The 20,568-nt window shown below is 51.3% G+C and overlaps 2 protein-coding genes across 3 annotated transcripts in view; both read left to right on the forward strand.

Annotated features, from left to right (window-relative positions):
• The window catches only part of shisa7b (shisa family member 7), an 11,068-nt gene extending 5,178 nt beyond the window's left edge, over positions 1-5,890 (forward strand). For both annotated transcript variants that reach the window (XM_086171672.1, XM_086171673.1), the window contains 3 exons: positions 647-874; positions 2,572-2,950; positions 4,129-5,890. In XM_086171672.1, coding sequence (XP_086027798.1) covers positions 647-874; positions 2,572-2,950; positions 4,129-4,597 — 1,076 coding nt within the window. In that variant the 3' untranslated portion in view covers positions 4,598-5,890. The remainder of the gene's footprint in view (positions 1-646; positions 875-2,571; positions 2,951-4,128) is intronic.
• A 3,078-nt stretch (positions 5,891-8,968) lies between these two features.
• Positions 8,969-19,201, forward strand: LOC147219633 (uncharacterized). The gene is made up of 3 exons (XM_086171674.1): positions 8,969-9,798; positions 10,217-10,331; positions 13,558-19,201. Exon 3 carries the CDS (start codon positions 13,898-13,900, stop codon positions 18,062-18,064), a length of 4,167 nt encoding a protein of 1,388 aa, XP_086027800.1. The 5' UTR covers positions 8,969-9,798; positions 10,217-10,331; positions 13,558-13,897; the 3' UTR covers positions 18,065-19,201.
• Positions 19,202-20,568: the final 1,367 nt, after the last annotated feature.

A 20,568-nucleotide genomic window follows, 5' to 3' on the forward strand; every position in this document is an offset into this window, starting at 1 on the left:
CCATCGATCGGCCCCTCGCCGTTACAGCCTTAATGGCCGCTCTCGGATGTTCTGGAGATACGGTTTGGATGGCGAAGGAGGGGCTGGGTGGAAGGATGCTGAGAGGTTTAGGGGATGCAGGAGGTTTATGGATGAAGGGAAGGAGAGGCTCAGACGGAGGCGTGTGATTGGACCGCAGAAGAAGGTCAAGGATTCACCGCCTGCTTCCATTCATGAGTTGAATCATTTGTCAAATTTACTTTGAAAACATCCATGTGACTTGATCCAGAAAGTTACCCAGTTATGGATTGGTTTGTATACACTGACCCCCCTCCCCTCCCCGTGTCATGTCACCGTCCACTATCACTGTGCTTGAAACCCTGTGGAGTTTTACATGTTGCTACCGCACTGCAAACACACACACACACACACACACGTGCGCTGGCCTTCCATCCCTGGAAGGTGACTGTCTGGGTGGATGTTCTGCTCCTCCTGCATCCCCGTGGACGTGGTTCCCTCTCAGTGTGTTTATGTGTGTGTCGGAGCAGGAGCGTCTGGGTTGTGTTCACGTATGGTCACCATGGCGCCCGCGGAGACACTTCCTGCCTGTGTTGACCGCCTTTTTTTTCTGGTCTCTTTTTCTTCTGCCTTCATCCTGTGGCACCAGAACGCGGCGCTCGTATGAACAACACCCCCCAGCTCTCCTCGGGACCCAAGCTGCTCTCGGGCAGCGGCAAAGGCCCCGGCGGCGGCATCATCATGGGTGGAGGCATGAGGCACAACAGCAGCCACCCGTCCTTCTCACACTCCTTCCACAACCTGGCGCAGCTGCCGCCATCCTACGAGGCCACCATGAAACCTGAGATCGGCCGCTACAGTTCGCTCAAGAGGCTGGGTGAGCCTGGTGTGTGTGTGTGTTTGTGTCTGCGTGAAAAAAACATCCATTGGTGGTCAGCCATATGCATCGTTATTGTCCGTATCTGTTCATGACCTCATTGGTTGATTTGGGTTTATTTTCCCCCTCGTCGCGTTTTAAAGGCTCGAGCTGTTCATGTTTCGTTGTAATGAAACGGTGTTGGTTGGTGTGTGTGTGTGTGTGTGTGTGTGTGTGTGGGTGGGTGGGTGGGTGTGTATGTACATATATCGACATGATATCCCAAGATGATTTTCTCAAAAGAAAGTCCTATTTGGAATTCCTAATTCAGTGTGTAGTCTACGTGTACTTACCATGTCTGCAGGGGGTTCCTCCAGGTTCTCCAGGTTCCTCCTGCAGTCTAGGAACATGCAGGAGTTTGACTGAAGACCCTACATTGTCCAGATGTGTGAGGATGAATGGTTATATGTCCATATGTGACGCGTGCACCTGAAGGCATTGCAGGAGATGGTGCCTGGAAGGGCCCTTCCATCACAAAGAACACACTAAAAACAAACCTCCCTGAAACATCACAGCAAAAGGACACTGCCAGTGTATGTGTGTGTGTGTGTGAGTGTGTGTGTGTGTGTGTGTGTCCATCACATCGTTGAAGAAAGACAGCAGATGTTTGGATAAGAAGGGCAGGGGTCTGTAGGAAAAAATGGAGTACAGAGGAGGAGATTGAGGAAATACGGCTGCTGGGAGGAGATGGAGGAGGGGGAGATCGATGGCGGTGACAGAAGGAGGAGGAGGAAGATGTTTGAGAGGCAGAAGCTGGCAGCATCTCTCTCTCCGTGTCCATCTGTGCCTCTCGCCCAGTGGTGGCGGGGGACTGCAGGGGGAGGGGCGTGGCCTCTGCAGGCGGGCTGACGGATGGCTTACTACGGCCGCACACGCCGGGCTTTGTGTGTGTGTGTGTGCGTGTGTGTGTGTGTCGGGTGAGTTGTTGTTTCCGTTCGAGGTGCTCAGAAAACACACACACACACACACACGGATGACGTCGCCACTTGAATCCTCGCCACACAGACGTTCACACCGCTCATCGCGCCGGCCTCTCGTGTGCCATCAGCCCTGTCATTCTTCTTCCTGCCTTCAGAGGAACCTAAACATCCAGCATCTATCTTGTGGTGAGCGGGAAAGATCTGACCTTTATTTTCCTTTGGAGCAGCAGCAGCAGCAGCAGCAGCAGCAGTAGTAACAGTAGTAGCAATGTTATTGTTATTATTGTTATGATAATTTGTAGTAGTAGCACTAGTAGCAGAGGAACCAGGGCCTCTATGCGAACCAGAGGACAACCAGGGACAACTGATAAGGCTTCTTTGTCCAGCGCAGCCAACACACACCTGCGAAAATGTGCTCCTTCTGGTTCAACACCCTGAGGATGTAATGAGATTACTTCTGGACCATTCCACTCACGCCCCCGGTGGAGCACACACACACTATCCCATTGGATGTAGAGGGTCTGATGGGTGTGTGTGTGTGTCTTCATTTTTTCACTCTGGTTTCCAGTTTGTGAATAAATGAATGAAATAGTTAGATGAATGGATGACTGATGATCCACCCGTGAGCCTCCCTCACACTCATTGGTGTGAATGAGAGAGTGTATGGTCTGTGCATCAGTGCATGTTCACCAGTGGTGAATAAACGTGACCTTCCCCGATGTCTTCATGTGTCCACAGAGAAAGAGCTGGACGAGTACTCCTACTACTCCTCCAAGCGGCGCTCCAACAACGCCCCGCCGTCCTTCCACTCCTCGCAGCACCACCTGCCCTGGGGGGGCGACTACACCCTGGGCTCCCGGGGCACGCTGCCCCTGCACGGCTCGCGGCCGCGCCTCCACATCCCCGCCTCCACGCCCAACCCGTACCCGCTGCCCGTGCAGACGCAGTACAGCAGCTCCAGCTTCGACCGGCCCCCCCGCCGGGTCCGCTCCCAGGACCAGCTGCTGGCGCTCGGGGACGGCAGCACGCTGTCCCGCCTGTCCAAGAACCAGCAGCACCAGTACTACAAAGCCATGATGAGCTCCAGTAGGAGCTCCACCTCCCAGACGCTCCGCAGGTACGCGGATAAAACTCACATACTGTACACAAATACACCTACGCTGACTTTTGTGGAATCATAATCTAGGACATAAAAACACCCCTTAATCAAAATAAATGTAAAAAGTTGTGCTCGGGAGCCACAATGAAGGAGCTCAAAGTTTTTCCGAAAGAAACGGGCAAAGCAAAGAGAGCGAATTTAGCCCAATCCATTATGGCAGGCAGCCAGTGGAATGTAAACAAAGTAGTCTCCTCGTTCCAATCTGCCGTACGTCCCGGTGATGGAATCTTGATAAACTTACGCAAAATGTTGATTTAACAATGTAACGGCGGTCGGTCGAGGATCGTCTGCACTGTAAAACCTTGACTTGCAAGATGAATCTGTTCCGTTACCGAGTTCATGACTCAACTTGCCTATAGATCAAATTAAGCTTCTCCATGTAAATGAACTGAATAGCTATTAATCCATTCCAGTCCCCCGTTTGAAAAATGTATTTTATAAATTAGAAATGCTGTGGAAAAAATAACGATACATAATAAAAAATGAGCTGGTTTGATTAATAAACCAGTAAGATGGGTAGAAGAGGTCGGGCAAGTTTTTCATTTGGTGCTCTATCACTTAATGCTACAATGTGTTGCTGAACCTAACTTTGCTACACTTGATGGTTAAACTTCATTTAGTGATGGAATGAATGCTGCTCCTCTTGAAAACGATCAAACCGTCCCTGGTCAGCTTTGAATGTTTCGTCCGTTGATGCTCTCGCCGTCTGCTGCACCAAATCCCTGTAAATGTCTCTCGTCACGGTTTCTCACTGACAACAATTTCTCCATCTCTTCATAAATTAGTCCACACCTCACCTATGTTTTCCATGACTTTCTCTAGGCTAGCGAGCAGCGGATGGCGCGCCTCTCCGTCTAGAAATGCCACTTCTATCAGATCTGGGCTCGTATCACAGGGCGAAAAAATCAAATAAACAACGGCTGCATCTTGCAAAACTCCGAAGTTGATGCACTCATAAGTCAGGGTTCCACTTGGAAAAAAATACTGCGAAGCTATTTTTAACGTTTATTCAAACTGGGCGACCCCTTACCCAACTGAAGAAGGGGTTAGGGTCCACTATCAAAGCCTGCGGTTATCTCCATGGCGATGGAGTTTCTGTAAAATCTCCGGAGTTGATCAAAAACGTCTGCTTGCAGGTCCCACGAGAGGCTCCTGGTGTCCCCCGACCGGCTGGAGGATCGGCTCCTGGCGATGGGCCTGATAGGAGGAGGGGAGCGGGGGGGCCCGGGGATGGTGCCCGCCATGGGTCGGCTCAGCCACCACCAGAAGGCCCAGTCGCAGCAGAACATCTGCGTGACGCCCTCCATGGACCGCCACCACATGATCAAGATGAACTCCCACCCGACGTCGGGCCACGAGCACGAGCGCGGCTCGACCGGCGTGCCCGGGATGGGCGTGCACGGCGGCTGGGACCCCCACGGGGGCCACGGCGGAGGCGGGGCGGGGCCGGTCGGCGGCCACCCCAACGCCCGACGCATGGCCTTCGCCAGCAAGAGGCAGAACACCATCGAACAGCTCCACTTCATCCCCGGAGGCGGAGCAGGAGGAGGAGGAGGCGGCGGCCAGGGGCTTCGGACTGGGAGTAAGAACGAAGTGACTGTGTGAGACCACGAAGATGAGGAAGAGGTTTGATCCGCGCTCCGTCCTGAGAGCGAGCGGCGAAGCTGCAGCACCCCAACCCCTTTAAAACCATCTTAAAAAATGGCGCTCAGATGGTAAACCGTCATGTGAAATCGCCGCCATTTCTTCTTCCAGTCGGGGTCGGACTGACAGGGCATTCTGTAGAAGAAAAAAAACACGACGGCCACTTTCGTCCCTTTCGCCTCGACTCCCTTTGGATGAATAAACGCCCTTTTAGGAAACACGCGACCTTTGACACAGGAAGCTGCCATAAAGGGCCCCCCCTTCACACCAGCGTTTAAAGAGTTAATGCTCCCGCAGAGGGAACCGCCATCTCTCAGCCTGGGTGCTTTTTTTGGGTTCCCCAAAACTGAAAAGCCTTTAAAATAGAAAAAAGATTTTAAAAAAGGTGGCACGGCGCCACCCGCGACGATCTGACCACCTCCGCCAACAGACGGTTCCTAGCCGACGGCACAAAATAGCTTCGTCTTGTGAATAAATCGTGTGAACTTATCGTCTTGTTAGCAACTGAGCTAGTGGGCTAATGTTAGCCGTTTACTCCTTTTTTGTTGTGACCTTTTTTTATTAACCGAAATCAAAAATGCTGGGGGAGGGGAATCCCACCTCGGCTAGCTAGCCTGTTAGCGATTAGCTCCTCTGCTCCGGCAGTTTCCCCGTAACCCGACCCGTACAATTTTTTGAAGTGTTAAAAAGTCCTACATTTGACAAGGATTTGAATCTCTGGTGCGACCTGGCATTGAACGCACCAGATCCCCTCCGTGGGCGGAGTTTAGCTAGCTTAAAGCCTTTGTACAGTCTAATCTAGTTGGTGTTCCATCGAAGACACATTGTGCTGTGACCCTTTGCATAATAGATATTTAAAAAAAAAAAAAAAAAAAAATTAAAAAAAAATTAAACTTTATTTAAACAAAACCCTTGAACAAAGTCAGAAGAAGCCATTGCTAACAGACGCAGTACGGGTCCAATTTCAAAACGAAAACCCTCAATCTTTTTTCCCGCCAGTCATTCCTAGCTTGTCCGGAGTGGCCGGGGTTGGTTCCACGGCGCCGCCCGCCGGCTCGGCTGCTCACCTCGCGGAAATGAGAAGGGGAGTGGGACGGGGGGGACAATGGACACTTCACACCAAGGGCTATACCGAATTATCTTTGTGTGTCTGGTCTGTACAGCGTCTGCCTCTTCTTCTTTGGTTTCTTTTCCCCCAGTTTCCTCTCAGCGTCTTCCTCCGGACGCACACTCGTACCCCCGACCCCGCCACCCGCCATGTACTCGGAGAAGACACATAAACATGCAAGGATTCTCCCGACACCTTTGTAAAACCGAGAGACTTCTGTGCGACATGAAAGCATTTTAATTTTTTTTGTTTCTATTAGCATGGGAGAAATTGTGTCCATGATGATGTCATATTTTGTGAATTTAAAAAAACATATATATCTATATATATATAGCTATATATAGATAAAACGTTGCAGGCTGTGAGATGGACCTTTGGCTGTTTAGGCCAGGAACCTGCCCTCCCTGGAAGGGACCCGTAAGGCCTTTTCCTGGAGGCGGCCCTGGGTCGCTGTTTGCCGCCGCCGTCCCATCGTTTCTCAGAGTCGCGTGTTAGCGGCTAATCACTAACACGCCCTCGGTTCAAACTCAGCGCTTGTGTCGCGACCCATTACTTTATTTTCATGTCTGTGACTTAACGAAACATATACTTCTTTTTTTTTTTTTTTTAAACAGTGAATTTTAATATATAATCCTCCATTTTCAATATTCAGACTTTCTAATGGAATTTAAATGGGGAGGATGAAAAAACAAAAGAAAAGGGGGGGTGACCTTTGTATGCTGGAGAAGAAGAGCCGATGCAATCAACGGGACGAGAAAAAAAAAAACAACGCATGATGATGTCAGAAGCCAATGTTGATGATGTCATAGTGCTGACTCATGATGTCACGGCGTATGTGTGCGTAAACGTCTGATTTTTTTTTTTTTTTTTCAGTGTGTGCGTGCGCTGACGCCTCGCTGTTTTCTTCCTTTAAGGAATGCAGAACCTCGTCTTTCTTTCTTTATCTTCCGAGTGCACGTGAAGCAGTCTACTGTTTTCCGTCGGGCCCGAGCCGCCGCCAGCATCGCCGTCCATATCAGCTTCCCGTGAGTGTCACCCACAGCCAGTTTTCCAAACAAACAAATCAAATATTGATGAATTATCAACAAATTATGTAATGTGAAAATCTTGGAAAAAAAACACTTTTCTGCTTTTTAAACATTAACGCTAAAAGTGTTGAGGGCACAGGCAGAGTGTGAAGGGGTCTCGGTGTACCCCCTAGGGGACGCAACGGGTAATGCATCTTTAAATGAGTGGCTGTGAGGAAATCACATTTTTTTCACAAACCTGCCTGTTGAATTAATTTAAAAAAAGAGATTTTATTGTCTCTTTAATTGTATTTCCTTTCAAAATTAATGTGTGTATGTAAAACTGCGCATGTTTTTTTTTTTGTCCAATAGCAAAGGGGACGAGGAAGTGACAGAAAGTTGCGTTGGAAGTGTCGGCGGCGATGCGGCTTCTCTCTGTGGCCAAAGAGAATGTACTGGTACTCACGGAAACGTTTTTTTTCGAGAATGTACTGGTACTCACGGAAACGTTTTTTTTTCTTTTTTTTTTTTAAACAATGAGAATAATCTCAAAAGAGGAAGTGTGCAAGGGAGGGGGTTGTAAATTAACGTTCGTAAACTTGGTTTGTATCTTAACGTCTCCTCATCCTCTCTGAGAAGGTCTGATGAAGGCGTTGTAATTCAGTCGACCTGCAGTAGAGTGAATTGACCATCGGGGGAAGGAGGAAGGACTGTTTGTATTCTCTGCATACCTCAAACTGTATTATACATCTATTTATTTATTTATCCCCCATCCGTCCATCCATCCATCCACCCACCACATACAGACAGAGTTCTCACTGACCTGAAATCCTTTTGTCATTGGTCATCGATTCTCGCATTTGTAGGAACCATCATATTTAATTGACGATTACAATAAAGAAAGAAGAAAAAAAAAAACACTTCACCTCCTTTGTGTCTTTTTGTGTCCGCTGGTGTTATTCTACTGAAGTTCCACAAACTAAACAACGATATACGATAACTAAATAACTAATAACTCCATGCATTTTTTAAATGAAATAAATATCAATAACTCAATACATATAACACGGGAGGTTCACTGGAGACCCCGAATTGTCTAGACATGTGAATGACAGGGTGAATGGTTGAGTGTCTATAAGTGGCCCTGTGATTGGCCGGTCCGGAGCGAGCTCCGCCTCTCAGCCAATGGCAGCTGAGATCGGCTCCAGCAAACATGAATACAGATAAGCCATGAGATAATGAATGAATGTTTATATTTTCAGAAATTGAGTCGTTTAAATAATTGGGACTACGACTCCCAAGGTGCACTTTTTGTGACATTGTCAAACATCCTCTTTATGATACAACCCCAAGGAAATGATATAAGAGGCACCTGAATACTTGGAAGCAAATGAAGTGGCAAACGGCGTGCAGCTGAGGGACCAATTTGAAGCTCCACGGGAGGATAACCCCGCACCTCAGACACACACACACACACCAGCGACCTCTACACTTTTATGTTAATTAATTACTGCTAAATTTAAGCAAATTAGAGAAACAAAGTCCAGCCTCTTGTGTTAAAAACCAGGACCGAGCAAGGATTAACCAGGGCCCCCCAGGGGCCCCGGAAGCCCTTCATCTTATAATAGTCTCCTCTGTCTTTATTTTCTTCAAAATTCAGACAAACTAATTACATGCGAACCAGAATTTATCTCAAACCCAATTTAATTTTCACATTTTTCCGAAAGGCCGTTGGACTCGCAGTGGCCTCTCGAACATGAGCAAATCCAAGGTGCACGATATTAAAAACTTAAAACATTTGTAAACCAAGTGCGCATTCTGTACCTTGCACAAAAGTGTATGTTTTTTTTCCTATAATTTCCAATACTTTACATGCCACTGTTCTTTAATAATATTTATAGACTAACTGCCTTGACTGCATTGTCCAATTTCTGCTGTGCAAATTGTAATTTCCCCACTGTGGGATGAGTAAAGGCGTATTCAATTTCATTTTTCTATTCTATTAAACAAGCATAAACGGCGTAGAGAAAGCAATCTTTCTTTTCGCTTTAACTTTAATGCCACTTTCTGTAAGCTAACTTTATTGTAACAGCATTATCATTATTATTTATTACAACAGAAATAGATAATAAACGTCCCACAAGGAGGACATTTCAACACAATATTATTATTATAAAAGATAATTAAACCATTAGATTGTGGTTTTCTGGTGTTTATGTTGTTGCCATTTAATTTAAAAGTATTGGTTGAAAATCGCGCACACGCACACGCAAATAAACACAGCGTGCGCCGGTATTTGACGTCCTACGGGCTAATTAACATTTCACACACTTGGCGTGAAAACACACATACATACACACGGTTGCATCATGACACAGTGTCAACACACACACACACACACACACACACACACACACACACACACACACACACACACACGTTCTTTAATTCATCACGCTGGATGGGATCCATAATTTCCAACCGGCCGCTCTGAGGCGGGAGTGAGCGGCGGCGGCGGCGTGCATGGTCGCGGCCGGTCGGACGGACGGACCCCCAGTGTGAGCCCCGGCTCTACCCGGAACCATTATGCAGACAGGAAACTACCATTTTAAGGCCAGCTGCATCGGTGGAGCCGTCGTCGTCTGCGGAGGGGGGACGCCACAATCCGACACGGGGCGGAGAGCAGGCGGCCGTGCGGCCGATACGGGAGCGTACGTCGGGAGCGAGACAAAGGCGGCGGCGGCGGCGGCGGTGGAGGTGGTGGCGGCGGGGCGCCAGGAGCAGCAGCGCGGCTTCCAGACAATGGACGCGTCGGAGCGGCCCGGCAGGAAATAGTTTTTTTTTTGTTAGCCATCGGATGGGGAGCCAGGCCTTTCACGGTGTTTTTCCAAGGATGAAGAAGAAGGAGAGGCCCCGCTGACGAGCAGCAGCAGAGGGACCCCCCCACCCACCCACCCCGATATCTCTAACCGCGAACCGGCAACCCCCTTCCCGGCCCCGTGTCCCCCTCCTCCTCCACACGGTCCCGGGGCTTTTCGAGTGGCGAGGTACGGAGCGTAAACAAAAGCCCCCCACCGTTTTCCGTTAGCAGGATGTTTGGCTAATTTGCTAGCTCTCGGCTAACGTCAAGCTAACGGCTAAGCTGCTAGCATCGAAGAGGAGGAGGAGGAGGTGGAGGAGGAGGGCAGGAGGAGGAAGGGGGCTCGTATTTACGTTCGGCGGTAATTTATCTATTTTATTCCACTTTTAACAATGTTAGGAGATCCCCACGGCGCAGAAACACGCGTTATCTACGAAATGTGGTGTCAGTAATGGGGTTTTTCCTCACCGCCCCGAAACCCCCCCCCCCCCGTACACTTTAGCTAACTGGGTGATGGGATGCTAGCAGAGCTTGCTGAGCGACATGCGAGCGTTTATTAGACGACCGACCCGCTAGTTCGTAACGCAAACCCCTTGTTTTTCCAGGTTGTCGACCCGAAATCACCGGTTTCTGGCAGATGGGGAGGACACAGGACACTCCAACCGCCCGGAGAAGGGATTTTTAGTATTTTAAGGGCGCTTCGGACCCGCGGATCCGCCGGTAAGATTGCTAACATTCCTCGTTAAACGTCAAACCCGACATTTAGCTTTCCCTCCTAAACCGGCGTCGCCGTGTATTTTGGTTAGCAACACGCTGTTAGCAAACACAAGTTAAGAACACCTGTAAACTTCCTTGTAACGTTTTATTTTTTATTTCGGGGCGGGTATTTGAGGCACTTAAACACAGAAACATCAAGTATAATTAATGTTATTCTGTCACAAGGCGGTGCTACATATTGTTAGCTTGCCCTTAATGCTGGCTTTAAATCAACATACTGCTTATAAATGTGTTTATATTTCAGGATATGTTAAACGTTCTCCATTTTGGAAGTAATCATGAAAGTTTAAATATTTAAACATCAGCTTGAATAATGAGGGTCCGATGGACGTTTTCATATTTTCCAGTCAGATCTCAATAAAATAAATGCCTCCTGTCTGAAAATATTGAATCACATTACTTGGTGCCGGCCGGACCCTGAAAATGTCATTAATTTGTCATAAAGTTGCCACAAATACGCCTCGGGACTAATTTTTCCGCCTATTTGTTCCTTGTTTTGTCCGAACACGTCAGTTTCATACTCATGACAGTTCTTCGTCCTCGCGTTTTGACATTCGCAAACCCACCTCCAGTCCTAATTCTGTGTTTTTACTTTACACGTTCTCTCACCTGTTGGCATAATATAGTCGAGCCGTGCTCACTTTTAATGACAAATCTTTTAATTCAGGTGGTTGCATATTAATGACATCTGTGTGCTGTTCTATTCTATATATGTCTTCCTCTTATTTTCCTTCAAGGGTCACCCCAGCGAATATCACCCTATTCTCAATATCTTCCTCTCTCACACCAACCAACGTCATATCCTTTCTCGCTATATCCATAAATCTTGTCTTTGGTCTTCCTCTAGACCTCCAATTCCAGCATCTATCTACCAATATATTCACTTTCCTGCCTCTGTACATGACCCAACCATCTCAGTCTGGCTTCTCATACTTTTCTCTCCAAAACATCTACCATGCTGTCCCTCCGATGGACTCATTCCTGATCCTATCCATCCTGGTCACTCCCAAAGAGCACCTCAACATCTTCATCTCTGTGATCTCCAGCTCTGTCTCCTGTCTTTTTATATTTCATACATATAAAGCAACACCTGTTTTAGTTTTTCAAGCCTCTTCCTCACCGGCCCTCCTCCTCCTCAAGCGTGAGTCGTACCATTGTTTTTGTTCTGGTGTCCATCTTGAGCTGACACTGGCACCACCTTTACTCCATCTATCAATACTCTTTATGAGCCCGATCAGTGTTTCTCAGTCGTCACTCGGGGTTTTCGGCCCTAAATGACCCGTATCGATTTTGTGTCGGGATTCTTATCCTTCCTGTCAGCTGCTTGAAATTCACCTTCTTTAGTCAATATATTTTTCTCTTCTCTAAATGGGAGAGGTGGCTGAGCAGGTTTCCAAAAATATAAAATTTTCTTTTTATTTTGCAGGCCTGAAAAAAGTGTAATTTAACTGCAAACAAACACCGCGGCCACTTTCAATAACATTAGAGGTGAGAAAGAACACAGTTAAACCAGAGGGGAAAAAAACTAGTGTCACGCTGGTTTGTGTCACTTCCTGGCTGCACCTGATTGGACGAACGCTTCAGACTGTCTGCTCGCCAATTTTCCAAACGTGAACCAACATGGCAGCATGGCAGTAAACATTTAGTGGTATGAGCTGGTGTCGTTGATTTCGTTGAAGTATTTTTTTGGAAGACACGCCCCCTCCAGGTTTGTCATGTGGCTGCTGACTCAGAATGTGTTTTTGTTTTTCCTAATTTTTTCGCTTCCTCCTTGGCCTCACCTGTTCAGAATGCCACTCGGAGGTGACGAATCCAGGCTGAGAAGCGAATCTGTCTCTCAAAATCTCCCTTGTTCACTTGACAGACCAGCAGCTGAAGTTTAAGGTCGAAACGAGGCTGATACTATACAAACAAAAGCGAAGCATCCCCGGACCGGTCCGCAGTCTTCATCCAAAAACTTTTCTCTTGGTCGGGTCAAGATGGCGATAACGTCTAACATCCATCTCTTGTGTCTCAGACTTTCATGACTGTCGGTCCAATATATATTGGCTACCACTGTGGCCCCTCTCCCCGCCACTTCCTGTTTGGTTTATGGTAGCTTCCTTTTCCTCCACCCAGGAGGCCCCTAATGGGTTTTTAAGGGGAACCTCTGTCAGTCCAGTGATGAACGCCAGGTGATGGTTTCAGCCAACGACTTTTTCCTCACTGTCTTAACTGGGACGTGGTCTTATTTAAGCCGAGGCCTGTCAGGATAAGGTCAGAACTGAAAGGAGGAAGAGGAAGGGATGGTTGGCAGATAAAAGTGAGATGGATGATGTGTAAGTCAGTCGATTTATTCTTAAACATTAAATGACTGATAAAGAGGTTCTTCCTCCCTTAAAATGCAATGTTGACTGCCTCCCTGATGCTGTGATGTTGGAGGTCAGCGACGGGTCGGAAAAACGGAAATTGAGAAATCATCCGTCCGCCTGTTGCTCTGAAGCGCTTTTTTTTTTTTATGTGGCGGCTCGCCGAGGAATCTCGTCTTACCTGGTGGAGCTGTCAGTCCGCGGGGGAGCAGAGGGAGGGGGGTGGTCCTCGTTCATTCCTCACAGAGGTTCAGGGATAATTGTGCAACAGCTGTTCCTGCCTCGAAGGGGGTGTGCGCTCGCCAGGAGAAAGCCAGTGACCCAGTTTCCGGGCCGAACGGCGATGGCTCACACTTCCAGGCAGAAAATACTGGATGCGTTATGCTATTTTACATCTGGAGAGACTTCACACTTCCTTAAATACCCAGATGTCAGATCTGAATCAGTACATCAATGTGATCTATAATGTGCATCTGTCAATGCCTTTCACAGGGCAATGATTATGTGCTTTTATTTTGAAATCCAGTCAAAGTCCCATGTAATTGTTTGTGTTTATAGTTTTCCAAAATTATGGGACATTAAGACGAACACGTCCAGATGAAACACAATTTCGTTGTCCTTCAATCCAACAGGCTTCCGCGAGTCAGACATTCACCGTTGGTGACACTCGTATAATCTCCAGCTCCGTCCCTCTTTCTGTTTTTAGAACAATCTTGTATTTGCTTCTTTCCGCGGGGGGGAAAAAATTGAACAAAAAGCACTCGTGTCGAGTCAACAACTCAGCCTCTGACACCGTGTCCCCTCTCCCTCCTCATCCTCAGGCGTCCAGAGATCTGCCAGGGCGGAGAAGCGATGGTCGGTCCTCCTCTGGAATAAGTCGTCGCTCTTGGAGCAGCTGATGTTTCGGACTCCCCAAGGAGGCGAGATCATGGAACACTATAGAGGAACACTACAGACTGTCTTTTTAGCATCCTTTTAGTACTTTGCCTATTTATGACTGGTTTTTATACCCGCGCGTGAAGGCCTCGCCCTCCGACGGACGGAGGTCTGAAACGCCGGGCATCTGTGGATTTTAAAAATCACAGCGGCTGTTTTTCTGGCATTTCTGGACTTAGCGGAGCGGTCGGCCGGTGGCCCTCCGCCACCCAGCTGTCTTCGGAGATGTTCCAGTTCAGCAAGTACCCCATGGACATCCTGGAGATGCTCAGCGGACACCAGGCCCATCAATTCAAAGGCCTGGGGCTGGAGCGGCAGCTGAGCCACCAGCAGCAGGTCCAGCTGCAGCACCAGCAGCAGCTCCAGCAGCAGCACCAGCCCAGCGCCGACAGCTCGGGCAGCCTCCTGTCGGGCCTGGGCCTGGGGTCGCTGCAGAGCTCGCGAGGCAACGCCTTCGCGGACTCCTCTTCGCTCTTCGCCAAGATGAGCGCGCCCCCGCCCTCCATCTCCCACCAGAGCCAGTCTTCGTCGTCCTCGCACAGCTCCCGGAAGTCCAGCAAGATGAGCAGCGGCAGCGGCAGCGGCAGCTCCTCGTCGGGGTACCCCCAGTTCCTACGGCCCTTCCACCCGGCCGAGGCGGCGCTGGCCCAGGAGCAGCTCCACTCGGGAATGGGCCGCTTTGACTTCGGCGGGAGCGGCGGCAGCGGGAGCGCGGGGGTTATCGGGGGCGTGGTGGCGCCGGCCCCCCCGCCCCCGCCGCTGCACCCGGGCCTCTCCGTCCCCCAGCCGTCCCCCGGCCCGTCCTCGTCCTCCCCTTCCCCCTCCACGTCCGCCTCGGCCTCCAACAACCCGTCGGGCAGCGCCGCCGTGCCCCTCGTGGGCCAGTCGGACCCCCGTAGCCTCCATCAGCAGTTCAGCTGCATGCTCGCCGCCAACCAGTACTTTCTCTCCAGCGTCCCCCCCAACAGCAGCCTGGAGCAGTTCCTGGTCCAGCAGGGGACCCACAACCACCTGGGCCTGGGTCTGGGTCAGGGGGCCGCCGAGTCCAACTCCTCCCTGGCCCCTCCGCCGGCGCTCCACTCCTCGCACAGCCACTCGGCGCCGCAGCCCCAGCAGCAGCAGCAGCAGCTGACCCCCCACGCCTTGTCGCACCCCCACACCCACACCCACCACCCCCACCCCCTCCACCCGGCCTCCCAGCCCGCCCCGCTGGGGGGCTTCGACTTCCAGGGCATCCCCGTTCTCTCATCCAACCAGATCGCTTCGCTCATGCAGCAGGAGGCGGGAATCCCCCTGCCGCTGCCGCTGCACCTGTCCCTCTCCAAAGACGACGCCAAGTCAGGCGACAGTTCGTCCGCCTCCATCTCCAGCGGGGGGAGCCGGCGGAAGAAGGCCATGGCGGGCTACCTGCCCCAGAGGAAGGCGGACAGCGCCAGCCACAGCCACAGCAGCAGCAGCGTCAGCAACTGTCACAACAGCAGCTCCGGCAGCCACAGCCAGAGCGCGGCGGCGGGGCTGGTGGGCGGAGCCTCCGGGGCCGTCGGCATCGGCGGCATCGGCAGGGAGCCGCCGCACTCGTCCCTCCTGTCCTCGTCCTCGCAGCAGCAGCAGCAGCAGCAGCAGTCGTCCTCCGCCGTCTCGTCTTCCTCGTCCGCCCCTTCCTCCTCCAACTCCACCTCTGTGCTCGTTGCCAACGGCAACCAGCAGCTGTCAAAGTCCCAGGAAAGCCACAGCAACAGCGCGTCCGGCCAGCCGGAGCCGGAACCGCTGTACCACTGCGGCGAGTGCGGCAAAACCTTCACCCACCTCTCGAGCCTCCGGCGCCACCTCCGCAGCCACGGGCTGACGCCGGACAGCCAGAGCAGGAAGTCGGACTGCACCTCGCCGAGCCCGGAGAGGATCTTCTGCTGCGGCGAGTGCGGGAAGAGGTTCAAGAAGAGGGGCCACCTCATCCAACACAGCGTCACCCACTCGGAGAACCGGCCGTTCGTCTGCAACATCTGCCAGAAGTCCTTCAACCGCCGCGAGTCGCTGACCCGGCACGAGAAAATCCACGACGAAAAGCCCTTCCGCTGCCCGGCCTGCGGGCGCTGCTTCCGCGAGAGCACGTCTCTGCTCAACCACGCCGCGTCGGGCGCCTGCGGGAAGCCCCCCCGCAGCTCCAAGAACCGACCCGCCGCGGGTAGCGGCTCGTCCAACCCGAGCGGCAGCAAGATGGGGAGCGGCGGCGACCGGGTGGGGATCTCCAACAACGGGGGGATGGCCGGCGACAAGTACGCCACGGACTACTCGAGGAACCGCTACCAGAACCAGTCCTCGTACGACGGCGGCGTCGAGGACTACCGGCGGAGCCAGTCGTCGTCTCTCTACGCCTCCGAGGGGACGCTCGCCGGCGAGATGACCAGCCAGACGCTTCGAAAAGCCCCCCTGGCTCCGACCCTCCACCCCCACCCTCAGAGCCAGCAGCAGCAGCAGCACCACCACCATCAGCAGCAGGCGCAGCCCCACCTGCCTCTCTCCTCCCTCTTGGACGACTCTGAGGATGAGGTCACCAGCAGCGCCATGTCTGCCATCGCCGCCGCCGCCGCGGCTTCCTGCAACTTAAACGCCGAGGGCCGGGACGGAGAGCGGAGGGATATCATCGGGGGCCTGCTGGGAGGGTTGGGGTTCGGCAACCTGAGCGGGCCGTCCTCCGGCCCCGGCCTCAACGGCTCCACCATGCCTCTGACGCACCCCAGCCACCCCCACGCCAAGCCCCGGAGGCCCCGCAAGCCCCGTGAGAAGAGGGACCCCAGCGCGATCGTCAGGAGGAGGCGGAGCCCGGGGCCCCCCGGCGACGGCTCCGAGAGGCCCTACGGCTGCCAGATCTGCGGCAAGCGCTTCCGGAGGGCGGAGACCCTGCGGCGCCACAACCGCGTGCACACCGGCGAGAAGCCGCACGCCTGCGACGTGTGTGGCAAGATGTTCCGCGAGCCCTTCCACCTCACCAAGCACCTGACGGTGCACTCGGGCCAGAAGAACTACAAGTGCAACCTGTGCGGGAAGATGTTCGCCTACGCCCAGAGCCTGGTGCGCCACGGGAAGCTGCACCGCAAGGGGGAGATCGACAACCAGGGCCGACGGATCAAAGGGGCCGCCGCCGCCGCCGCCATCGGCCAGGTCGGCTCCGGCGGCTCCGATTTCTTCTCGTCCTGCTCGCAGGGTGAGAAGTCCCCCACCTCCGGCACGCCGTCCCAGAGGCTCTACACCTGCACCGTGTGCTGGAAGTCCTTCCGCCACTACTTCCACCTGACGGCGCACCAGCAGACGGTCCACGGCGGCGGCGTGGGCCTGGAGAAGTCCTTCCGCTGCGAGGTGTGCGGCAAAGCCTTCGCTTACTCCAACAGCCTGGTGCGCCACAAGCTGTCGCAGCACGGCATCGACCGCAACGGCCAGAGGGTCAACCACTCGCAGCCCTCAGGGTACTCGCCGCTTTACTACGACACCGGCTCAGGCTCCGGCTACGTGGGGTCGTCCCACATGCAACAGGGCGCCGCCGGGCAGCAGCAGCAGCAGCAACAGCAACAACAACAGCAACAACAACAACAGCAGCAGCAGCAGCCGCCGCCGCCGCAGCCCCCGCCACCACCGCCGCCGCCACCGCCGCAACAGCAGCCCCCGGACCCGCAACAGCAGCTGCAGCACCCTTTTCACTACCGCCCAAAAAACTTCCAAAAGAGACATGGACAGACGAGAAAGCACCGGAAGAAAAAAAGGCGGGTGGTGATTCACAGCATCATGAGGGACGGCAAGCTGGTGGGGGTCCCGCTGAGTAAGGACACGCGGCGGAAGCTGATGATCCTGAGGAGGAAGCGGGGGAAGCTGCAGGCGCAGATCAACCAGAAGAAGCTCCTGGCCCAGCTCAGGCACAAGGGCGGCGCCATGAGGGTGAGGTCGTGGAGCGGCGGCGCCGTCCAGGTGGCCGGCCTCACCTCCATGGACGTGCCCATCAAGCGCTTCCCCTGCCCCGTCTGCCCCAGCACCGCCTACGCCAAGCAGGGCCTCCTGCTGGTGCATCGCGCCGTCAAGCACCCGCCGAGGAACTCGGGCCGCCAAGCCCGCCTGCAGTGCCAGGTGTGCGGGCGGCGCTCCGGCTCGCTGCCGCGCGCCCTGAGGCACCGCGGCCAGCACCTGAGGCAGGCCGCCTTCCGGTGCCACCGCTGCCGCCGCCGCTTCTGGAACCCGCAGCTGCTGGCGCGACACAAGTTCTGCTGCCGCGGCTCGGCCAACGGCGGCGGCCACTGGGGTCTCGTGGCCAGCAAGTCCCCGCCGTCGGACGGCGAGCGCTCGCCCGTCCAGCTGACCCTGGCGCCGCCCGAGAGGTCGACGGTCCTGACGGAGTACAGCCAGTGAGACGGGCTCAAGAAAAAAAACAAAAAACAAACAAAAAAACTCTTTTTCTAGACTAGATTGATTTTGATGTTTATTTTTTTTAACAATCGGAGCAGCGAGCGACGGCTAGCCAGTTTTTAACCAAGTACCTTGGGGGCGCCCGGCCCTCCGCACCGCACCGCTTCCCCCGCGGAGCCCCTCCGCCGCCGCCCCCCTCCCTCTGCGGCGTTGGCGGTTGGCGTCGTGCGTAACCATGGCTCGGATCTTTAGAAGTGTGGTACTTTTTTTTTTTAATTATTTTTTTATTTCGAAGAAACAAATATATCAGCACCAGATTATGTTCACACTATTTCACGTTTATTTTTATTTTTATTTTTTCCCTCTCTCCAGTAAATAGTCGGTGTCGATTTGACTGTTTGTTACCGCCCGGAAATTTTTTTTTTTTTTCTTTTATATGAAAGACACCCCGCCCTTAAGAAATATTTATCTGAAGACAGTACGTCGTCGTCCGATGACCCGACGAAGAGGCCGGCCTGTCCGTCGCTGTGGCGGCGTGCGGGTGACGGACAGGTCAGACGCTCGCCTTTTGTTTGATTCCTTTCACACACTACTTTGGGTTTGAAGGCGGCGCATCTCTTGACGCGGGGGGGGAGGGGGGAGGAGAAGCTAGCCAGGTGGCGTGTACTGTACAATTGGTATTATATTTTATTATATATTGATTATTTGCTGTTTTCTACTCCAAGTATGATTTTCTTCTATCCTTGTGGGGACTGTGAGGGCGGGAGGGAACCAGTCGGGGGCGACGACCTTTGTAAAGCAGCGGGACGAGTCTATGTATCGATGTGATCTGATTATTATTATTATTATTATTATTAACCCCCTCCTCCTGTGAAGCCTCTTTACCTGCTCATCACACCGTTACGCCCAATATTTTTTTATTCCTATTTTTTTGTAAGGAAAAATGCGTGTTCACATAGTTCATTACTTAGGTCCTGTCCAGATGTGTCTTTTCTTTACTTTATCCTCCTCTTGTAAAACTAAAACATGTAATATTATTACTAAATTACTATCCTTTTTTTTCTTTGCCTAAAAGTGAGTTGTTGGAAAAAAAATCCCTCAAATCAAATTAAAAAAGAAAAAAAAAACCACACAAAAAAATGAAATGTAACGTCAGTCGATGTTTGATTCTTGAAATGTCCAGCGTGTGTGTGTGTGTGTGTGTGTGTGTGTGTGTGTGTGTGTGTGTGTGTGTGTGTGTGTGTGTGTGTGTATTTGCGTGTGCACGTGTGGTTCAAAACCCTGCAAAAAAAGGGTTATTTTTCAAAGCCTGAACGTCGGCTGGGACCTTCAGGAATCCGACCAGACGGGGAACCAAGGGACACCGCTGTCATCGGTCCATCAGAACAGGAGGAACTGACCGCAATGGAACATTTGAGTAGAAATAAATCCAAGAAATCTTTAAACACAGTGTGACGTCCCGGGACAGACTTCTAGCAGCTCCATTGAGTTCCAGCTGCAGGTGAGCAGGCGTACTGTGGAAGGGACAGTCCTTGCGTCTTCACACTTGGGGAGCTGGTGTTTTTTTTTTTGACTCGTTTTGTTCTTTTTACATGGGTTTGCAGGGTCACACACAGGCGAAAAACCTCAAAAAGAAGGAAATTGTTCCCTGTCGAGAGTTTTGTTCCTCAGTCTGGTTTTTAAACACCTAAAAGGCTTTTTATTTCGGTTTTAAAAATGACCCTTGAATTTAGACACCCATGCAGTACCTGTAAATGTCCAGCAGATGGCGACATTGAGTCCTATTCACAGTCATAAAATTAAGTAATCACTGTTACTTCTCATTTATTCCTTAAAATGTAATTTACTAAGTTTTCAGCATTTTCTCAGCCTCTTAACTCATACTTTTCCTTTTAAAAGACTGTCTTCTTTAAATTATTTGCTATTATATTACCAATTATAATTTCTAAAATATCTTAAATATACCTAAAAAAAACTTTAATGATCCCCATAGCGAAAAATCTTTGGCCACAGTTGCGCAACAATGACAGTATCAATAAAAAAATGTATGAATATAAATAAAAGACAATTCTAAGATAGCAAAAGACATCCACAAATAAAAAGACAGCAGAGTGAACAACGACAAGGATAAAAATAGACAACAGAATGTGGAAAAAATCGGCAAGGTTGAGAGTAGATCCCTAAAATGACAACAAGGACAAGAACAAAAACAGAATGACAATGACAAAAATAAACATGACATTTTTTCTCAGGCAATGGGTCTTCCTAATAATGAGGGCAATAGTATAAATAACTGGATTACTAATTCATTTCTAGATTTCCGTAGTTTTACAGTCGAGAAAAGAACAAGTATTAAAACACATATATATTTTGATTCGTTAATTGGCAAATAACGCCGTTCACCCTTCCACTTGCAGTACCACAAATGTCCACAAGGGGGCGACAAGATAGCACGATCTGGCTTGACAGGAAAACAATCTGGTCTGCGCGTTCCCGACCCGTGCGTG

This window comes from Fistularia commersonii, chromosome 24, assembly GCF_037954325.1.
Source record: "Fistularia commersonii isolate RoL2024-O1a breed Wild chromosome 24, RoL_Fcom_v1.0, whole genome shotgun sequence".
NCBI classification, from domain to species: domain Eukaryota; kingdom Metazoa; phylum Chordata; class Actinopteri; order Syngnathiformes; family Fistulariidae; genus Fistularia; species Fistularia commersonii.

Bases quoted from the DNA above. Each gene is read 5' to 3' on its own strand.
- LOC147219633 (XM_086171674.1), top strand. From the start codon at position 13,898: ATGTTCCAGTTCAGCAAGTACCCCATGGACATCCTGGAGATGCTCAGC.